The sequence below is a fragment of the Octopus bimaculoides genome, chromosome 15 (genome assembly GCF_046866305.1).
Source record: "Octopus bimaculoides isolate indiv1 chromosome 15, ASM4686630v1, whole genome shotgun sequence".
Classification (NCBI taxonomy): domain Eukaryota; kingdom Metazoa; phylum Mollusca; class Cephalopoda; order Octopoda; family Octopodidae; genus Octopus; species Octopus bimaculoides.
The window spans coordinates 14,116,882-14,137,197 of record NC_142942.1 but is presented as its reverse complement, the minus strand read 5'-3'; the positions used below and the strand labels follow the sequence as shown (position 1 = coordinate 14,137,197).

The 20,316-nt window shown below is 35.7% G+C and overlaps 1 protein-coding gene across 11 annotated transcripts in view; it reads right to left on the bottom strand.

Moving 5' to 3' along the window:
• LOC106873239 (plexin-B) overlaps positions 1-20,316 on the bottom strand; it is a 287,941-nt gene that overhangs the window by 50,168 nt on the left and 217,457 nt on the right. For all 11 annotated transcript variants that reach the window (XM_089363453.1, XM_089363460.1, XM_089363462.1 and 8 more), the window contains exons 10-21: positions 19,800-19,896; positions 17,943-18,057; positions 16,208-16,327; positions 14,604-14,702; positions 13,866-13,971; positions 12,264-12,430; positions 11,831-11,979; positions 10,117-10,225; positions 7,581-7,717; positions 5,395-5,616; positions 2,920-3,025; positions 748-1,014 (exon numbers count right to left, since the gene is read on the bottom strand). In XM_089363453.1, the coding sequence (XP_089219579.1) occupies positions 748-1,014; positions 2,920-3,025; positions 5,395-5,616; positions 7,581-7,717; positions 10,117-10,225; positions 11,831-11,979; positions 12,264-12,430; positions 13,866-13,971; positions 14,604-14,702; positions 16,208-16,327; positions 17,943-18,057; positions 19,800-19,896 (1,694 nt within the window). The remainder of the gene's footprint in view (positions 1-747; positions 1,015-2,919; positions 3,026-5,394; positions 5,617-7,580; positions 7,718-10,116; positions 10,226-11,830; positions 11,980-12,263; positions 12,431-13,865; positions 13,972-14,603; positions 14,703-16,207; positions 16,328-17,942; positions 18,058-19,799; positions 19,897-20,316) is intronic.

The following is a 20,316-nucleotide window of genomic DNA, read 5'->3' as shown; positions in this document are numbered from 1 at the left end:
TTGCTCAACATCCTTAAACAAACCTTGTTCAGGGACCTGTTGAGCAGGATGGGCTACTCGACCTGAAGAAAATTCTAACTGGGCCTCACCTGCAAGGTCATGCACAGTTTATCTTGATATGAAATTACCATGTTATGCATCTATGATTGTGATGCATGTGTCTGGTATATCCATATTAGATGGGTAGTCATGATGGCTATATTTGGCTTCATATATTTGTATCCCATTGTCACTCTGATGGCATGTATTGCTCTCTCACTCAATAATAATAATGATAATAATAATGATAATAATAATGATAATAATAAAGATCTTGAAATAGAAATTGGCAAAATGTGTAACCTGAAGACTAAAACAATACCTGTTGGCATAGGTGCCCTGTGAATGATAGCAAAAGGGGCTGATTGCTACCTTGCTCAGATACCAGGAAATCCCAAAATGGCAGAAATTCAAAAGATAGTTCTCATGGGAACTGCCCACATCCTATGTAAAATACTGTCTGTAATCTAAAATTTTAAAATAAACTCATAATTTTCTTATGGTTTCTTAAACATTCTCTAGAACAACACTATGTGCAAAACCAAATATATGGCACCCTAAGCTTAACACCAACACAAACTTCTAATGTGTTGTCTCTTAAGGTCTCTGGGTGAGACTTGAAACCAACTTGTACAAATGCAAAGCAAAAGTCAAACATAAAATAATAATAATAATAATAATAAAGCATGATTAAAATATATTACTTACATCTATTATCAAAACTTCTGCTTTAAGACGCTTGATTTTATCGATGCCGCTAAATGGATTGATCACAGGATCTCGAAAGTAGTGTAAAACCGATTTCGTGGTGGTGTGCGTTTGGTTCAGGTGCTGCACAGTCTGAACATCGTCCATTAAGAAAGCAAGTTGCTCTTGATGAGACCGTACTGCACGGCGTGTTATATGATGGTTCAGACTTATAGGGCAGGGCGGAGTGGGGCATATCATTGTAGTGTTGTTCAAAACTACACAGTTCTGTGGACAGAAAACAAACAAACAATTGATAAACAAATAAATAAACAGAAAATACTTAAACATGAACAAAAACAGTTAAATATACCAAGTAAACCCATGAATAATACCATACTCTCTTTTTACTCTTTTACTTGTTTCAGTCATTTGACTGAGGCCATGCTGGAGCACCACCTTCAGTCGAGAAAATTGACTTTAAGACTTATTCTTTGTAAGCCTAGTACTTATTCTATCGGTTTCTTTTTGCCAAACCGCTAAGTTACGGGGACGTAAACACACCAGCATCGGTTGTCAAGCGATGGTGGGGGGACAGACACACACATACATATATATATATACATATATATGACGGGCGTCTTTCAGTTTCTGTCTGCCAAATCCACTCACAAGGATTTGGTCGGCCCGAGGCTATAGTAGAAGACACTTGCCCAAGGTGCCACGCAGTGGGACTGAACCCGGAACCATGTGGTTGGTAAGCAAGCTACTTACCACACAGCCACTCCTGCACCTGCATAATATTCGTTTCAAAGTTTTGCACAAGGCCAGCAATTTTAGGGGGGAGAGTGTAAGTCAATTACATCGACCCCAGTATTCAACTGGTACTTATTTTATCAACCCTGAAAGGATGGAAGGCAAAGTTGACCATGGTGTGCATAATATTGAATTAAAAAAACCCTTGGATGTTTATAGATGTGGGTTGAAGCCCCATAGGTAACCTTTGACTTTTTATTATCCAAGGGATCTTTGGCTCAGTAGTCTACATGCTGTTATTTATAGCTTTTTTTTAAGGCAGCGTAAAAAGCACTGGTGCTGGTGCCATGTGAAAAGAACCCAGTACACACAATAAAGGGGTTTTAACAGGGGTTGGTATGGTCAGGGTCAACGCCAGGTTCCAATTGTCTGTTTTGGCATCGTTTGAACGGGTGCATGTCCTTCCTAACACCAACCACATTACAGTGTGTATTGGGTACTTTATACATGGTTTCAATCACTGACAGGGTCATCAAATACCTAGCAAGACAAAACCCCCTTAACTGGGAAGGGGAAGAAGTATTGAGGCTTTGTACCAATTGAGATATTAATGATATAAAGGGACAGAGATAGATGTCTTGGTGTGTGGTAGATGCAAGATTATCCCAGTTGGAAAAGAATGGAGAGCGAGTTTAGAAAGTAATATATACACATACACACACATATATATATATATAATATTTTTTCTGGATGAAAATATTTCTTCCATTTAGAGCATTATTCCCTAGGTTTCCAAGGTTTTTTTTTATCATACTTTATTTACCTGTTCACTGACAAGATTCCGTGCATCACAGAATGTTTTTCAGTGGACAGGCTGCAGTTTCAAAGCAATGAAAATATTTTGAGAAATTAAATTTAAATGTTGAAGTGAATCTAATGGTTTTTGTGTGTTTTTAAATGGCTTATAAAGACCTTCCATACTGCAATTGTTTTTGTTTCAGCACATGATCTCAGATCAGGTCACTTGCTATGCAAGTACATCTCTGTAATATATATATATATCAACAATGATAATGATGAGGATTATTACGAAATTGCATAGCATTACTTTTAATTCCTTTTAATATATATACAACTTCACATAGACCTACACATGTTTCAACTGCATTGGTTAGCAACCATTGCAATCCTACTATAAATACCAGTGCATTTTCTTCAGGGTCTTTACTTAATATCCTTTGATCTACTCTGCATTGTATGATGTAGAGTTGTTCATTAAATTAGATGTGAACAATCTCCATTTCAAGTCTTGATTGGATAATCACTTGTTATTTCAAACCATTCTGTTGTTTTAATGTTTATTATTCATTTATACTGGGAAAATGGGAACAACAACAACACAAAAAAGACAAAGAAACAAAAAGTTTTGACAGTTACCTCATATTTGGTTTTATTGGGCTGTGAGTTGTCGCTGGAAATATACATCTTAGGATATTTCACAGCATGGAAATTTTGACCAGTGACTGTTAAATTCATGCCACCACTGAAAGAGGAAAAACAATTACATCATCACCAATCATCATCATCATTATCATCATCATTATCATCAGCACCACATTTATTGATCATCAATTAAAGTCTACTTTTCCATGCTTGCATGGGTCAGAGTCTGTCCCCTACCTCTCTCTTGCTCCCCCACTCTCCCCCCCTCTCTCTCTCTCTATATATATATAATATATATAAAGGTGCGAAACTGAGTATTACCATTCAGGTTATCGCTTGACAACAGATGTTGGTGTGTTTACATCCCCGCAACTTAGCGATTCGGCAAAAGAGGCCGATAGAATAAGTACTAGGCTTACAAAGAATAAGTCCTAGGGTCGATTTGCTTGACAAATGACTGAAACGAGTAAAAGAGAGTTATTGTATATTTATAATTGAATATAATTAGGAATCTTTTATGTTTTAATATCGTTTGACTGCAGCCATGCTGGAGCACTGCCATCAAGTGTTTTAATCGAAGAAATCGACCCCTCAGGATTTATTCTTTGTAAGCCTAGTACTTATCCTATTGGTCTCTTTTGCTGAACCACTAAGTTACGGGGACATAAACACACCAACATTGGTTGTCAAGTGATTGTGGGTGGGACAAACACAGATACAAAGACATACATACACACAAATATATACACACTGACACACACACACATGCATGTATGTATGTATATATGTATGTGAGTGTATATATAAACAAAGGGCTTCTTTCAGTTTCTGTCTACCAAATCCACTTACAAGTATTTAGTCAGCTCAAGGCTACAGTAGAAGACACTTGCCCAAGGTGCCACACAGTGGGGACTGAACCCAGAACCATGTGGTTGGGAAGCTGTTAAAACATTTTGTATATCGTAGAAGTATAACCAATTTACTGCAGATAAATTTTAACCCCCAAATCTTATATAGATCCCTAAGTGCCGGCATAAACCCTGGTTGGGGGCCACTGAATCAAACCCTTCAATGTGGTGCCCCTGACCAAAGAATGAGACGAGTCAAAGAGCAAAGGAACATAATCTGACGACATCCAATTCCAAGAATTCTGCTCAAACTGAGAACAGGCATGTCAGAGTTTTTTTAGATTTATTTCTAGAGAAACATCCATTTTTGTTTTATACACATCATATTCTATAAGTGCAAACTATTTTAGTTGACATTCAGTGATCGTGATGCCAATCTGCATATGGTATTTCTGTCAAATACCATTCAAAATGTCAATGCCAGTCATTTTCCTGTTCTTCATCAACAAATGGTAAATGTATTGATTCATCTTTTCCATGTTGTATTTTTTGTTTTCTCTTTGTGTTTTTTTTTTTTTTGGTTATGCTGATTGAGGATAGTCAGAACAGTCACTAGTTTCACTGGGGATGGTCACAGCATGGAGAGCAACAATTACTGGACACAGAATTTCAGAGACCATGGGTCAGTCAATGTATTTGTATAGTTTTTAATCATGTCTCTAACGATGATATTTTTGTTAATTCGTCACCTATAGTCTTTAGGATAATATAATTAAATAATTTGTCTTAATTAGATAAAGTATATTGCATACAGAGTCCCAATTATGTTTCATCCACATAAACATATATTAATTAATGGTAGTCTCTTAAGTTTGAAAAAAAATAACACATTCCAGTTAAGGCCACTCCAGTTGTTTCAAATAGTATATCTAATCTCTCTCTCTGTTTTAAGATAAAGCACGAGATTTGAGGATGATTTAGCTGGTATTTCTAGCACCTGAATGAATGAGTTTAATAAAATCATCCAAATATGAAACATCATGAAAATTGTTTAAACCAAAGTTCTTCTTGAGCGACACATTTTTCCATTCCAGTCAATACAGAATTTATTATTATTATTATTATTATGCGCCCTTTTAAAGCCTAGCCAAGCTCATGACCCCGGTTTCCCAGTTTCTATGGCATATGTGTTCCTCCCAGCTGGACGGGACGCCAGTCCATCACAGCATTACTGAAGAAACAGGAAGAAAGAGTGAGAAAAAGTTGGGGCGAAAGAGTACAACAAAGGTCACCACCACCCCCTGCCAGAACCTCATGGAGCTTTATGTGTTTCTGCTCAATAAACACACACAGTGCTTGGTCTGGGAATCAAAACCGCGATCCACCGACTGCGAGTCCGCTGCCCTAACCACTGGGCCATTGCGCCTCCACAGTCAATACAGAATTACAGACAGTATTTATGGAATTTTGATTTACTGTCGGGCGACTTTTGGCCAACCCTGTATGACCAACATACTCTCAGGAAAACACACACAGACAAACAAATAAACTAGACACATCAAACAAATACATCAGGAAAGAAAAAAAAACAAAACAAAACAGAAGAAAAAATAGACGATACCTTGAAATACTTTTTAATGGATGTATTCGACTAATAACAGGATCAGTAAGATATCTGAAGAAATTTTTATGGTTACATCTGTGATCATCAAACATCATTGTGAAATCTAGAGGTTTTGTGGTGTTTCTGGTATTTTTCGAGGTCTTGCAGATACATCTTTTTTCTTCGCAGCTTGTAATATTGGTAATTTTTTCACCACAGCTGCCTGTGCTAACAGTACGACTGCAAAATGGTCAAAGAAGAACAGGGAAAAACAAAAAAAAATCAGTAAAGAAATAACAAAAAGTGATATAAAAAAAAGATGCTTGATTGATTACTAATAAAGACTAGTGAAGATGGTTTTTCATCTTTTATCTTTTACTTGTATCAGTCATTTGACTGTGGCCATGCTGGGGCACCGCCTTGAAGGGTTTTAGTTGAACGAATCGATCCCAGGACATATTTTAAAGCCAAGTACTTATTATAGATATATCTTTTGCCAAACCACAAAGTTACGGGGATGTAAATGCACCAACACTGGTTGTCAAGCTGGGACAAACACAGACATACACACACACACACACATATATATATATATATATATATATATATATATATATATATATATACACACACACACATATATATAAATAAACTATGGACTTCTTTCAGTTTCTGTCTACCAAATCCACTCACAAAGCTTTGGTTGGCCAGAGGCTATAGCAGAAGACACTTGCTCAAGGTGCCATGCAGTGGGACAGAACCTAGAACCATGAGGTTAGGAAGCAAGTTTCTTACCACACAGCCATGCCAGCACCTATATCTATTAATTTATTTTATTTTTGTTTTCTTAAGTCTGTGTGATTAAGAAACTTGCCATGTGACTTCTGTTTTAGCTCCACCTCACAGTGCCATGAGCAAGCGTCTTCTCCTATGGCCCTGGGCCAACCAATGCCTTGTGAGCAAATCTGGTAGATGGAAACTATGGAAGCTCATCGTGTGTGTGTGTGTGTGTTTATGTATGTATGGATATGTGTGTATGCATGTATGTATGTATGTGTGTGTATATATGTATGTGTATATATATAATTATATGTTTGTTTTTTTGTGTGCGTCTTTGTGTTTGTTCCCCACAACCACTTGACAACTGGTGTCAGTTTGTTTACATCCCAATAACTTAGCAGTTCAGCAAAAAGGACTAATAAAATAAGTACCAGACTTAAAAACAAATACTGGGGGGGGGGGTCACTTTGTTCAACTCAACATGAAACCCCTTCAGGGCAGTGTCCCCAACATGACTACAGTCGGATGGCTGAAACATGTAAAAGAATGTAAGATAATGAAATCAATCAAGTTTTATAGGCAACGATTGGCAGAATCGGTAGAGCGTTGTGCAAAGCAAAAATACAGTCTTTGTAGTATGAGGTGGGCGCTGGAAGATTCCTGGCTTTAAGGGTGTTGTGAAAGGCCTGGTCGGAGGCCCAACCTTCTGAGTTCTTTTACAGGGCTTAGAAAAACTGAAGGACCACTGCAATAAGTGTGTGAATCTGAAGAGGGAATATGTTGAATAATATCATGATTAACTGATTCTCCTATGTTTTCTTTTAACCCAAAGCCAAGATCTTTCCAGTATGCCCTTATATATGTATGTATGTATATATATATATATATATATATATATATATATATGTACATACCAACATATATATGTATATATACATGCATATGTGGGTACAGGACACCCAAAAAACGTTAAACACAACAAGAAACGGAAACATAAAAACGAAAATATAGAAAACGAACTATATATGTGTATATATATATATTTATATACATGAGGTGAGCGCTAAAAAGTTCCTGACTTTAAATGTATCGTGAAAGGCCTGATTGGAGACCCAACCTTCCAAGTTTTTTTACAGTGCTTAGAAAAACTGAATGATCACTGCAATAAGTGTTTGAATCTGCGAGGGGAACATGTTGAATAAAATCATAATTAACTGATCCCCTGTATTTTCTTTTACCCAAAACCAGGAACTTTTCAGCACCCCATTCTATTTGGTCACATCACTTTTACATTCCTGGTTCAGTTATCATGGGGTCGATATAATCAATTGTTGTTTTGAAGACAGCATTATGAGTATTGTATAACCACAGTTATATGAGTGCAATTGACAAAAGTATTATAGGAGATATCGTTAACGATTTACCTTTGAATATGGCAATCAAATGATCCAATTTTCGCAACTATATTCATTCCAGTGTTGAGATGTCGACCCATAATTGTAATCAGCGAACCACCTGACATTGGTCCAATATTTGGAATAATTTTGAGGACTTGTGGATCCTGAATGACAGAAGAAAAAAAAAAATATATAAATAAATAGAAAACAGCAAAAATATAATTCAGATTTCCTCAAATACAATAAAATGCTGCATGTTTGGGTGGTAGCATGGAGGGGTCATTTGATAGGTGACAGCGCGATATGTCTGGTATAATGGAAATATGTTTTGTTTTAGTATTTGAGGAAATCTGTAGTGACCCCTGGCTTTGCCAGTTCCTGTCAAGCTGTCCAACCCATGCCAGCATGGAAGGCAGACATTAAACAATGATGATGATGATGATGAAGAATACCTTGTGAATTGATTTGGTGGACAGAAATTGAAACAAGCTCATCATGTGTGTGGTGTGTATGTGTGTTTATATTATGTTTGTTTTCTACCATCACCTTGACCATCGGTGTTGGTTTGTTTATGTCCCTGTATCTTAGCAGTTTAGCAATGAGACTGATAGATTAAGTACTAGACATAAAAAATGAGTGTAGGGAGTTCAGGGCAGTACTCCAGCATGACCATAGTCCAAAGACTGAAACAAGTAAAAGACTAGGTCATAACCATAATCATGTCCAGAGAATGTGTGGAGAGCCGCTTGTTATTGTTGTGAAGAATGGGTTTTAGACAGGTGGCGCACCCTGGTGGTCAGTTACTGTATGGGAAATAATTGTTTCTAGATTAATTTTGGTGAGATTAGGAATCTGAATATTAAGTCAAAGACTGAGAAAGAAAGTGCACAAAATATACACATTTCAATACTTTTCTTACTTGTTTAACCCTTTAGCACCTAAACCAGCCATATCCGGTCAAATAATTCTACCTGTTTTATGCTCAAACTGGTCAGATCTGGCCTCACTCATCTACCCTATAATGTCATTCTAAAAATAGACAACCACACCATCAGAATCTCTAAGCGACAACATAATGCTTGATTAATCCAAAACAATATGGATTAGTAAGTATTACATTTGACAGAAGAATCTGAACACTAAATAATTAAGATAACCAATCGTTAATTGTTAGCATCTCTGCAAAGAAAATGCTTAACAGTGTTTTGTCTATCATTATGTACTGAGTTCAAATTCCACCGAGGTCGCTTTTGCCTTTCATCCTTTCAGGGGTCGATAAAATGAGTACCAGTTATGCACTGGGGCTGATGAAGTCGACTTATCCTCTCCCACCCCAAATTTCAGGCACTTGTGCCTTTAGTTGAAAGGATTATTAATACTATTATTATTGGTAAGGTGGAAAGGTGGGATAACTGTTAGCATGCCAAGTCAACCTTGGTGGAGTTTGAACTCAGAACATGGAGACAGACGAAATATCGCTAAACACTTTATCTGGCTTGCTAACGATTCTGCCAGCTTGCCACTTTAGCTAATGATGATGATGATGATGATAATGATGATAATAATAATAATAAGCAAACCACAGCACATATCCAAGGCACACAGAGCTGTGCTTGGTAGTTTAGTGAAAACATGAAAAATAAGACTACTGAATAATAATAATAATATTAATACTAATACTAATATTAATAAATGTTAATTGTCCGTTCTATGGTGTCCAACCATTTTATGCTATATTCTTCACACAGGGTGTCTGCTAATACTATCGGACAAGATGAAGGAATACACAAGAAGCAAAAGTTTGAAGACCTCTGATGTTGAGCTATAGCGGATAATTCAATTTTAATGAGTTGCAAACGATGAATATTAAAATTTGAGTATATTTCTGTAGGTTTAATTAGATAAAGTATGGACATACACCTATCTCCATATGAAATATGTTAAATTAAGTTATACGACTTTTAGATTTAATTAAATAAGTATATAGAGCGTTTTCAATATATATAAAATATGTTAAATTAAGTTATATGACTTTTAGATTTAATTAGATAAGTTAAGAATAATTTCAATATATCAAATATAAATTTTAAGTTACATGACTTTCAGATCATAGTTTCAATGGTTTTTCACATCTGCTTATTTTCTTCTTCTTCTTCTTCTTCATCATTAAATCTCCATTTTCCATGCTGGCATGGGTTGGACGGTTTTTACAGAAGCTGGCAAGCTGAAGAGCTGCACCAAGCTCTGATTGTTTGCTTCGGTATGGTTTCTATGGCTGGATGCCCCTCCTAATGCCAACCACTTTACATTGTGTAGTTGATGTTTTTTATATGGTACCAGCACAGGTTTAAAAAAATTATCCATTTGTGAACAGGGTATAGAGACGTTTTGGTACAGCTGTTTTAGTACTGCCAATTCAATGCTGATTGCAGGCAGGTTACAGCTCTACTGGATCAGTAATGACCTGAGGCCACACAACAACAACAACAACAACAACAACAACAACAAAAGCAGCTTTTAAGGGAAGGTTTTTTAAGAGAAATCAAAGACATAATCTACCAACCTTATAAAAAAAATATTTCGTAGATGAAGTCCAGGAGTCATTGATCTTCACCTTTACATAGCCTTGGCTCTCCTGGGAGCTGGAACTGTGGCCTGCTTTGCATACAATTCTAGAGAAATTGGATAAAGTGAAAGAATATATTTGCAAACATAAGTGCGTGTGAGTATGAGCACACATACATACATATGCGTGTGTGTGTCCGTCTGTCTGTCCCAGTTGGTGTTGTCACTGCATCTTTTGCATATCTGGGTGATTTTGTTATGTGCATAATTCATCTTTGCTTTCCCTATCAAGGCCAAGATGAACGATGCACGTAATGAGATTGCCTCAGATACGCAAAAGATGCAGTAATAATACCAGCTGGTATGCGCATGTTACTCAGATCCTAAAGATACTTGGGGCCAATACACACACACACACATATACATATATACGGATGTATATATATCTGTGTGTGTGTGTGTGTGTGTGACTGTGTGTGTGTATATATAAATAGCGGAGGAATAAATTGTTATTCGACCAGGAAACCCTAGGTAGCTGTATTTACAAGATTTTCAGTTTTTTTATTATAAGATTATCTTTACTGATTGAGTACTTTTCTACATGTTGAATGATTACCACATAATATATATATATATATATATAATTGAGTAGTTTAAATACATAATTAATTCATTTGGAAGCAATGGGTTGTCCATATCTACTGGAGAAAACAATGAAAAATTGTTATCATGAAACTGTTACTGATTTAAATACAAGACAAAATATATACTGTTAAGTGCATATGTGTGTTTGTGTGTGTGTGTGTATCTAAGTATGTTTTTATTCCCCATGTTTTTTTGTGATTTTTGGTAAACAGAAAATGTGTGAAATCTTGTCTCTTATGCCAATACATGCTAATCTCTTATAAGCTTTAAGCTTATAATAATAATAATAATAATAACAATAATTATTATTATTTGCAGAATAATTCATTTAGACCAGCAGTTCTCAACTGGGGTCCCTATGGTCCTTAAGGGTCCATTTAAGATCTTCTTATTAAAATTCATGTGAAATAAATTGGTTATACTTCTACAGTACACAAAATATTTTAACAAATTTTTAATACAATTTCTAATGTGTAAAGACCTCCCTCGGTCATGAATGACCATGAGATTGCATCCAGAGAGTTCCCACCTGAGGAACAAGTAAGAGCAAGATTGTTTTATGCAAGACTAGCAGTCACCCATGTATACCAGCCTCCCCTCTTCACGCCACCGATGTTATCCAAGGGAAAGGCAAAGGGGGCCCCAATACAGCTTGGCACCAGTGACATAGCAACTCATTTCTACAGCTGAGTGAACTGGAGCAACGTGAAATAAAGTGTCTTGCTTAAGAACACAACATACAGCCCGATCTGAGAATCAAACTCACTACCTCATAATTGTGTGCCTGAGGTTCTAACCAGTGAGCCATGCGCCTTCACTGGATTCATAATAGTATTCAGTTACAAAAATATAATGTAATTTTTTAAACATTGAATAGTTTGGAGGGAACCAAAGGGGTCCTTAGGAAGAAAATGATTGAAAAACACTGATTCAGAAGCAATGTGTTACCTATACCTTCAGCAGAAAAAAAATAATGGTAAACAGTTTCCTGGTTACCATTTTTCTTGGAAAAGGTGTTTGTTATTGCAAAGACAAATTTTTAGAGTAAAATAGAAAAATTGTTTTACCTTTTTGATACTTTGTATTGTGACTTTATTGGTTCACATGCATTTCCGTCTAAGGTTACATTCTTAACATCTTCAAAACGAATTCCAAAATTCTGGCCCTCAATTGTTACGTTAGTGCCTCCCCTTACAGGACTGGACATAGGATAAACCTAGGTGGGACAAACATTAAAGAGAACTTGTCAGAAAATAAGAACAGAATAGTTTGTTCAAAGAAAGGCTTTATAAAATGTTTTTGAAGAATTTCTAACAAAGCTACTATATACATACACACACACATAGTTATATGTACATACATATATACATACATACATACATTTTTGCATAAAGACTTAGGGTGATCTTTTTTTTAGACAGTTTGCTTTTGCGGGGCAAAATGTGTTTATATACAATCAAATCCAGTAAAATATTTAGAAAGGAAAACAGCAATGCTTACACATGCTATCTTAGGAGCAGGGCAGGAGTCCATTATTTGACCACTGCATTCAACTTCATTCTCACAGCCTGTACTGCACCAAACACACTTCATGCTAGGATATCTCCAATATGTACTCAAACACTGACCACAGTCTGCTCCAACCCGGTCACACCTGTAGAACTCAACTACAATTAAGAAAACAAAACGAAAAAAAAAAAATGAAAAAGAAATGAAGTTATTAAAATGAAAAACAAAAAACAAACATTCATGACAAAAACAAAAATAAAATGTAATTACGGACTAGGCTGGATGGTTAAGAAGCATGAGGTTTGCAACCCTAGGGTTTTGAGGTTGAGCACCTTGGGTGAGTGTCCTGTTTTGGCCTTAGGCTGACCAATACTTTGTGAATGAATTTGGTAGATGGAAACTGTGTGGAAGCCCATTGAGTATATATGTTGTTGTAGGGAATTAGTAATAATGGTATGCCCCTCCTGTATGATGAATGGAATAACCTAGCCACTATAAGTAAAGAGAAGTACATGAAGTACTGGAGTATGTAGTAAGCAGTCAGAGATAGTTGTGTCTTTACTGGTTTTATTAGGTATATTGTGTACTGAAGTGGACGTTACAATAATCCAACATTTGTAAAGATAAAACAGTGGTGACGAGGATTTAAACAACTCATGAAAAATTTATGAACTCAACAAGGATTTAAATAACTTGTGAGGAATTAATAAACTCTGAGGAATTGATAATTCATGAGGAATTAACAACTCATGAGATGTCAACAAACCAACAAAGTTTTGTTGTGTGAATTTTATGGAAAAAATATAATTGCAAAAATTATGGAAAATTTGTTGGCCGGGTTTGCTCGAGTTGAAAAAAAAAAAGCAACAGCAACAACTGAAAGAACAACAACAACAACAACAATTGTTGTTATAGCAACAAATGCTGCAATTAATGAAGTCGTCAGGAAATTCAGAAAAAGTGTTCTCGCCAGACCATGTCGCCGAACTCCATAACAGAGTTCAAATATGAACCTGACAATGGAGTTACCTTTGAAGCATACGACAAGTTATGAGCAAATCTTCGTGGCTGTGTGGTAAGTAGCTTGCTTACCAACCACATGGTTCTGGGTTCAGTCTCACTGCGTGGCACCTTGGGCAAGTGTCTTCTACTATAGCCTTGGGCCGACCAAAGCCTTGTGAGTGGATTTGGTAGACGGAAACTGAAAGAAGCCTGCCGTATATATGTGTGTGTGTGTGTGTTTGTCCACCCAATATCGCTTGACAACCGATGCTGGTGTGTTTACATCCCCGTAACTTAGAGGTTCGGCAAAAGAGACCGATAGAATAAGTACTAGGCTTACAAAGAATAAGTCCTGGGGTTGATTTGCTCGACTAAAGGCGGTGCTCCAGCATGGCCGCAGTCAAATGACTGAAACAAGTAAAAGAGTAACAGGAAGAAGGTAAATAGAGCGGTAGATGAGAGCATTGGGTCTCGGAACTGGTAGTTAATGGTAACAGAATAACCAGACAATGCATGGAAATACCAGAGAATTGATTGAAGTGATTTTCAATGTAAAGAACGATATATAAATGTATGTAAACAAAATATTACTCTTTAACGGTTCTGGACCGTTTTCGCTTTCAATTGTTCTTTCTTCCCATATCACAGACACGGACACGTTGAAGATGGGTTTGGAATCTATGTTGTTTAGTTTCACCTGCAAAAGAAAGAATCAAAAGGAGTTTTTTTTTTAAATTTTAATTTTCGTAAATTAAAAAAAAAAACAATTGTATCATGCTAGAGTCATGTAAATCATTTCAGAAGCACACACATGGTTATATTACATTCAGATTTATGGTCACTTTTGACAACACAACCATCATCAACATTGTCATTGTTATTGTCATCATCGTCATCCTCCTCCTCCTCATCATCATTATCTTCTATGCTAGAATATTTTGGAGGCTTTATATTACGAGTGGGTGTCCTTCAAGATGCTTGCATTTCTATTTACTGCTTATAATATGCAACAATAGTGTATCTACCTTAAAAACAAGGATACATCTAGATAATGTGTGTGTGTGTGTTTTCTAAATACATGATGATGGTGATGATGATTATGGTGATAATGATGATGATGATGAACATATTTTACAGATACATTAGCTATAGCAATGAATAAATTACTGCTTTATGATTCATGAAAAATATTAAAACTGAAAAAAATTTTTTTTCTTTTCCCAGTCTGTGTAACTGGAGGTATGTTAGACATTACAATTTCCAATTATGGATGGAATTTAATTGATTAATGTAATCAGTTAATTCATTGTAAATAAAAGTGTTGCTTACCTTTGGCACAGTACAGGAAATCTGTCGATAGTTCACAGAAATTGCCTTGTTCTTATATTTAGTGTCACCATATGTAAACAGGCAGAAATACTTATTAGGCTGTGAAGAAAAAGAAATAATAATAATAATAATAATAATAATAATAATAACAGAGAATAGGAAGCCAGACATAGTCTTAATTGAGAAAGAAAGCAAACAATGCTGGATCATAGATATAGCATGCCCAGCTGACAACAAGGTATGCGATAAGGAAGAAAGAAAAGAGAGATATGACAGGTTAGCTTGGGAAGTTAAGCAGTTGTGGTCGAGGAAAAAGGTGGTAGTAGTACCAATAAATGTCAGAGATCTGGGAACAGCAAGTAAAAATCTTGAGAAGTACATGGAGGAAATAGGGGCTGCAATAAGGGTGGAGCACTTGCAGAAAACAGCACTGCTTGGAACCGTTCGAATACTCCGGAGGTGTTACCTTAGTTCACTGGTAGTGAACAGCTGACACCATAGTACATCTCCAATGTTAGAAGCTGTGCAAAGGCAATGACAATAATAATAATAATAACTATAATCCATTCTACAACAGGCACAATGCCTGAAATTTGTGGGGAGGGGTTAAGTCGATTACATCAACCCCCATACTTGCCTGGTATTTTATTTTATCGACCCCTGGAAGGATGAAAGGACAAGTTGACCCTGGCGGAATTTGAACTCAGAATGTAATGTAAAAAAGGATGAAATGCTGCTAAGCAATTTTCTCAGAGGGTTAACAATTCTACCAGCTTGCCACCTTCATGTGCCTTCACATATATATATATATATATATATATATATATATAGGAGTGGCAGTGTGGTAAGTAGCTTGCTTACCAACCACATGGTTCCAGGTTCAGTCCCACTGCATGACACCTTGGGCAAATGTCTTCTACTATAGCCTTGGGCCGACCAAACCCTTGTGAGTGGATCTGGTAGATGGAAAACGAAAGAAGCCCATCGTATATATAAATATATATATATGTATATATATATATATGTATGTGTGTGTGTGTATATGTTTGTGTGTCTGTGTTTGTTCCTACAACATTGCTTGACAACCGACACTGGTGTGTTTATGTCCCTGTAACTTAGCAGTTCGGCAAAAGCAACCGATAGAATAAGTACTAGGCTTCCAAAGAATAAGTCCTGGGGTCGATTTGCTTGACTAAAGGCGGTGCTCCAGCATGGCCACAGTCAAATGACTGAAACAAATAAAAGAATGTATGAGGTGGTGATCTTCAAACGCTGGGCCTCATGCAGGCAATGACAAGTGATCAAGACCTTTGGTGATATGCTGTGCTTGAGAAGAAGACTCATCAAGCTAAGTGAAATTGTTGTCGTGGCTGATGCCGGTGTCTTGTTAAAGCACCCAAGCCAGTGGCTCAAAAAAAAGCACCCATTACACTCTTGGAGTGGTTGGCATTAGGAAGAGCTTCCAGCCATAGAAACCAAAGCCAAAACCAAACTGGGACCTGGTGCAGCTCTCCGGCTCACCAGTTCCAGCCAAACCATCCAACTCATGCCAGCATGGAAAGGAGACATTAAATGATGATAATGAAACTAAATAGTATACTAACTTTTTGTGGTAAGTTGTGACCATGAATTGTAAAATTTCCTGGTAAACCTTCGTGGAACAAAGTTTTCTTGGGTTGATCTACCCGTGGGCAATTTTGGGCAGATTTTGGAAATTCACTGCTCTGAAAAATTTAAAAAAAAAAAAAATTTAAAAATTAAAAACATATATACACTTGGTGCCTTTTTGTTGTAGCTGTTAATACAAGGGTGATAACTATCCCCTCACAATACAAGACAGAATCAGAAATGTGAATTTGAAATTAGGAACATGAGGAAGAAAATGTATAGAGTTTTCATATAAAATTTCTTTTTAAATCTTGTATGAAGTTCTCACAATTTCTAGTTGGTAGTAATCATGCATAGCACCATTCTGTTCTTTTTAGAAATCTTCAGCATGATTTAGTCTGCTAAATTAGTGATTAGATATGTTATAAAATATGAAATATTAATCCTGTAGCTTTTAAACTGGCCATATCCAGCTCAAATATTGCACCTGGTTCATGTCCAAACTGTCCAGATCTGGCCTCTCACACCTATGTGCATGTGGCTGAGCGCTCCACAGACGCATGTACTCTTAATGTAGTTCTCAGGGAGATTCAGCATGACACAGGGTGTGACAAGGCTGGCCCTTTGAAATACAGGTACTAATCATTTTTGTCAGCTGAGTGGACTAGAGATATATGAAATCAAGTGTCTTGCTCAAGGAAACAACACGTCACGAGGAACTGAACTCATGACCTTGTAACTGTGAACCGAGTACCCTAACCATTAAGCCACATGCCTTCACACGCCAGAATAAGCTATATATTCTTTTTTACTCTAGGCACAAGGCCCAAAATTTCTGGGGAGGGGTCTAGTCAATTAGATCAACCCCAGTATGCAACTGGTATTTAATTTATCGACCCCTGAAAGGATGAAAGGCAAAGTCGACCTCGGTGGAATTTGAACTCAGAACCTAATAACAGATGAAATTCCGCTAAGCATTTCACTCGGCATACTAACGTTTCTTTTCAACTGTAGGCACAAAACCTGAAATTTTTTGGGAGGGGTTCAGTCAATTAGATCAACCCCAGTACACAACGGATATTTAATTTATCCACCTTGAAAGGATGAAAGGCAAAGTCAACCTCGACGGAATTTGAACTCAGAACATATTAAGACAGACGAAATACTGCAAAGCATTTTGCCTGGCAGGCTAATGTTTCTACCAGTTCACTGCGTTAGAATAAGTGATATATTAAAGCTGCTATTTGGAACAAAATGAAATACAGCCAAAAGCTGTTATGTAAAAGTTGTGACAGAGAGTTTAAAATGAAATATGTTTAAAAGCAGGCAGTTAGTTTTTGTTTTAAAGAAAATATCCAGAAATGGTCTCAGGCAAAGTGGTATGAGAACAGTCACAACTTTAAATTAACACTTCAAAAAATCAACAAAAAAAAAAAAACCGTATGGAATGGTCTGTTTTTGAATTCATTTAATTTTTTTTCTTTCTTTCTTTGTTTTTTTTTTGCACCCCCACTTCTTTTCCTTTGGATAAAATCTGGTTGTTCATTATTTTAATATCACCTATCTGATAAATAACACACAAAAAACATATCTAATTACTTGAAAGCAAAAGAACTGGAAAGAAACCACAGTTAAAGAAATAATAATGATGATGATGATGATGATGAAAATATTAAATAAGATTATTATAAACAAATGTTTAACGAGAGGAAATATTAAAGGTCAACTTACAAGTTTTGCATAAATTGTCTTGTTTTTTGAACAATTCTTATTGCTGCTATGAAAACATTTATTATCATAAATACACCACTTGCAGTTGAACTCACTATTGGCACATTTAGTGCACCTGCAGAACAAGAGAAATGAAAATATAATAATGGTAATAATAATAATAATAATAATAATAATAATAATAATAATGATGATGATGATGATAGTGATTTCATTTATTTTCTACCGGGGTAAAGGATGAGGGGACAATACAAAGACAGACACAAAGTGTTGGGGTTTACATATAATGAAATGATAAAATAAACAAACAAATAAATAAATGAATAATAATAATAATAATAATATAGTAGCAGTGTTTTAAATGGCATAACAAAGCAATACCAAAGAAAGAAGAAAAAAAAAACTGTAAATGTAAAAAACGTAATAATAATAATATTAATGATGATGATGATGCTGATGATGATGATAAAGGCAGATCAATTATTATAATTGACTGTGGCATTGCTGAAATTGTCCACAGAATGTTGTTGTCATTATTATTATTACTATTGTTGTTGCTGTTATTGTTGTTGTTATTATTATTATTATTATTATTATTATTATTGAGGCAATTTTATGCATGTGGTAACAAATAGTTTCAGTCAGAGTTTATGCAAGAATGTTCAAGAACTTTGGCATTTACTAATAATAACAAAGTATTTTGTTCTTTATACCACAGAGGATGTTTAGGAAATGTGGAAGAGAATTATTGAGCAAAAGGAAAAATTGTAGGAAAAGAAAAACAAAAAAAAAAAAAGTAAAAAAGAAAGCCCAGGAAAGAATAGCAAAGTATGATATAATTTAAGTGAAAAACTCTTTAATTTGATTCAGTCATGGGACTGCCTTGTTTAAAAAGAATACTGTATACAAAATTAAGAGGTACCTAATATCCTACAATATTTTTCTTAAACCCCTCTATTACCATATCTCTGTTAAAATACACTAATTTTATTAAGCTAATTTTGAAAATAATGAAGAAGTCTGTAAATTTGGATTCTTTCTCTTTGCTGTGCACGTGATAGTTTATTATAAGTTGGTAGATATCTGCAGGCATCAGCAAATAATTTATTTGCTGAAGTTATGAACAAGAGCCACAAACTCTTGTTTGATTCATTAGTCCAGCGTAATTTTGGCTGAGGAGACACAATGATGTTGAAACACCAGGTGTCCCAAAGTCTCCTTATGTGAATGAATCGAGCATGTTGTGAACACATTTGTCTAAAAGAGCTTGTTCTTCAACTCTTGTTTGATTCATTAGTCCAGCATAACTAGCTGAGACATCAGGCGTCCCAAAGTCTCCTTATGCTAATGAATTGAGTGGGTTAAAAACACATTAGTTTAAAAGAGCTTGTTTTTAAATGATGAAATACAACAGTGATTGGTATATTCATGTTTGAATCTGCTAGAGTGTATTAAAAATGAATATGTAAGCCATCATTTTGATTCTTGTTCTTTATGGTGCAATAAATGATTTGCAATAATTTTGTCATTATCAAGCTGGCGTTTGGAACATGAACATAAACTAACATGAAATTTTGATGGAAGGTCACAAAAAAATGATTAGTCTGTTGGCTCATTAAAGATAATTAAGTGAATGGGTTTGTTTATCCAGCCACATTCTTAGAATTCAATAGAATCTTTTAATTCCTACCAGGCCTTCGCATAATTGCAGTTAGGTTGTCTGTGATTTCCATACAAATTTGTTTTCTATTTTTAATGCCAGAATATGAAAAAAAAAAGACACAAACGAGAGGTGATGACAGCACCAATTAACCAACTAACTAATGAATGAATAATGAAAGAATTAATCGTACTTACCATTTAAAAGCACTACAGTCATAGAAAGTGAAGTTCTTCCGTACAAACATTTTAGCGGTTTCACTAGAGTGTAGTGCCAGAGTAACTGTTAATGAAGCTGAAAATTACAAATAATTCATTAGTAATTAATATACATTTGAATATATAAGTTTACATATAACAAAAAGGGAAAACAAAACAAAACAACAACAAAAAAAACTGTTACATTTCTCTCTCTTTCTCTCTTTATGCATCATTGATTTGATCATAGACTTCAGTGCCAAAGTTTAAAGATTCATGATTGTTCTTGGGAAAGAAGCTACTGTGCTTTCCTGATGCCTTTGGCTGGTCAATTTATTTACCGCTTACTCTGTCTGTCTCCTGCTCTTTTGAGCATACCCACGAGGTACCGGGGGGGGGGGTGTCCCAATTTAACCTTTGGGCAAGTGTACTGCTTCACATGACATCAGGGTATGCTCGCACATTGATGGGACTGTGTAACGGACATCTAAAGACCAGCCTGCCTCTGAGTCCTTTA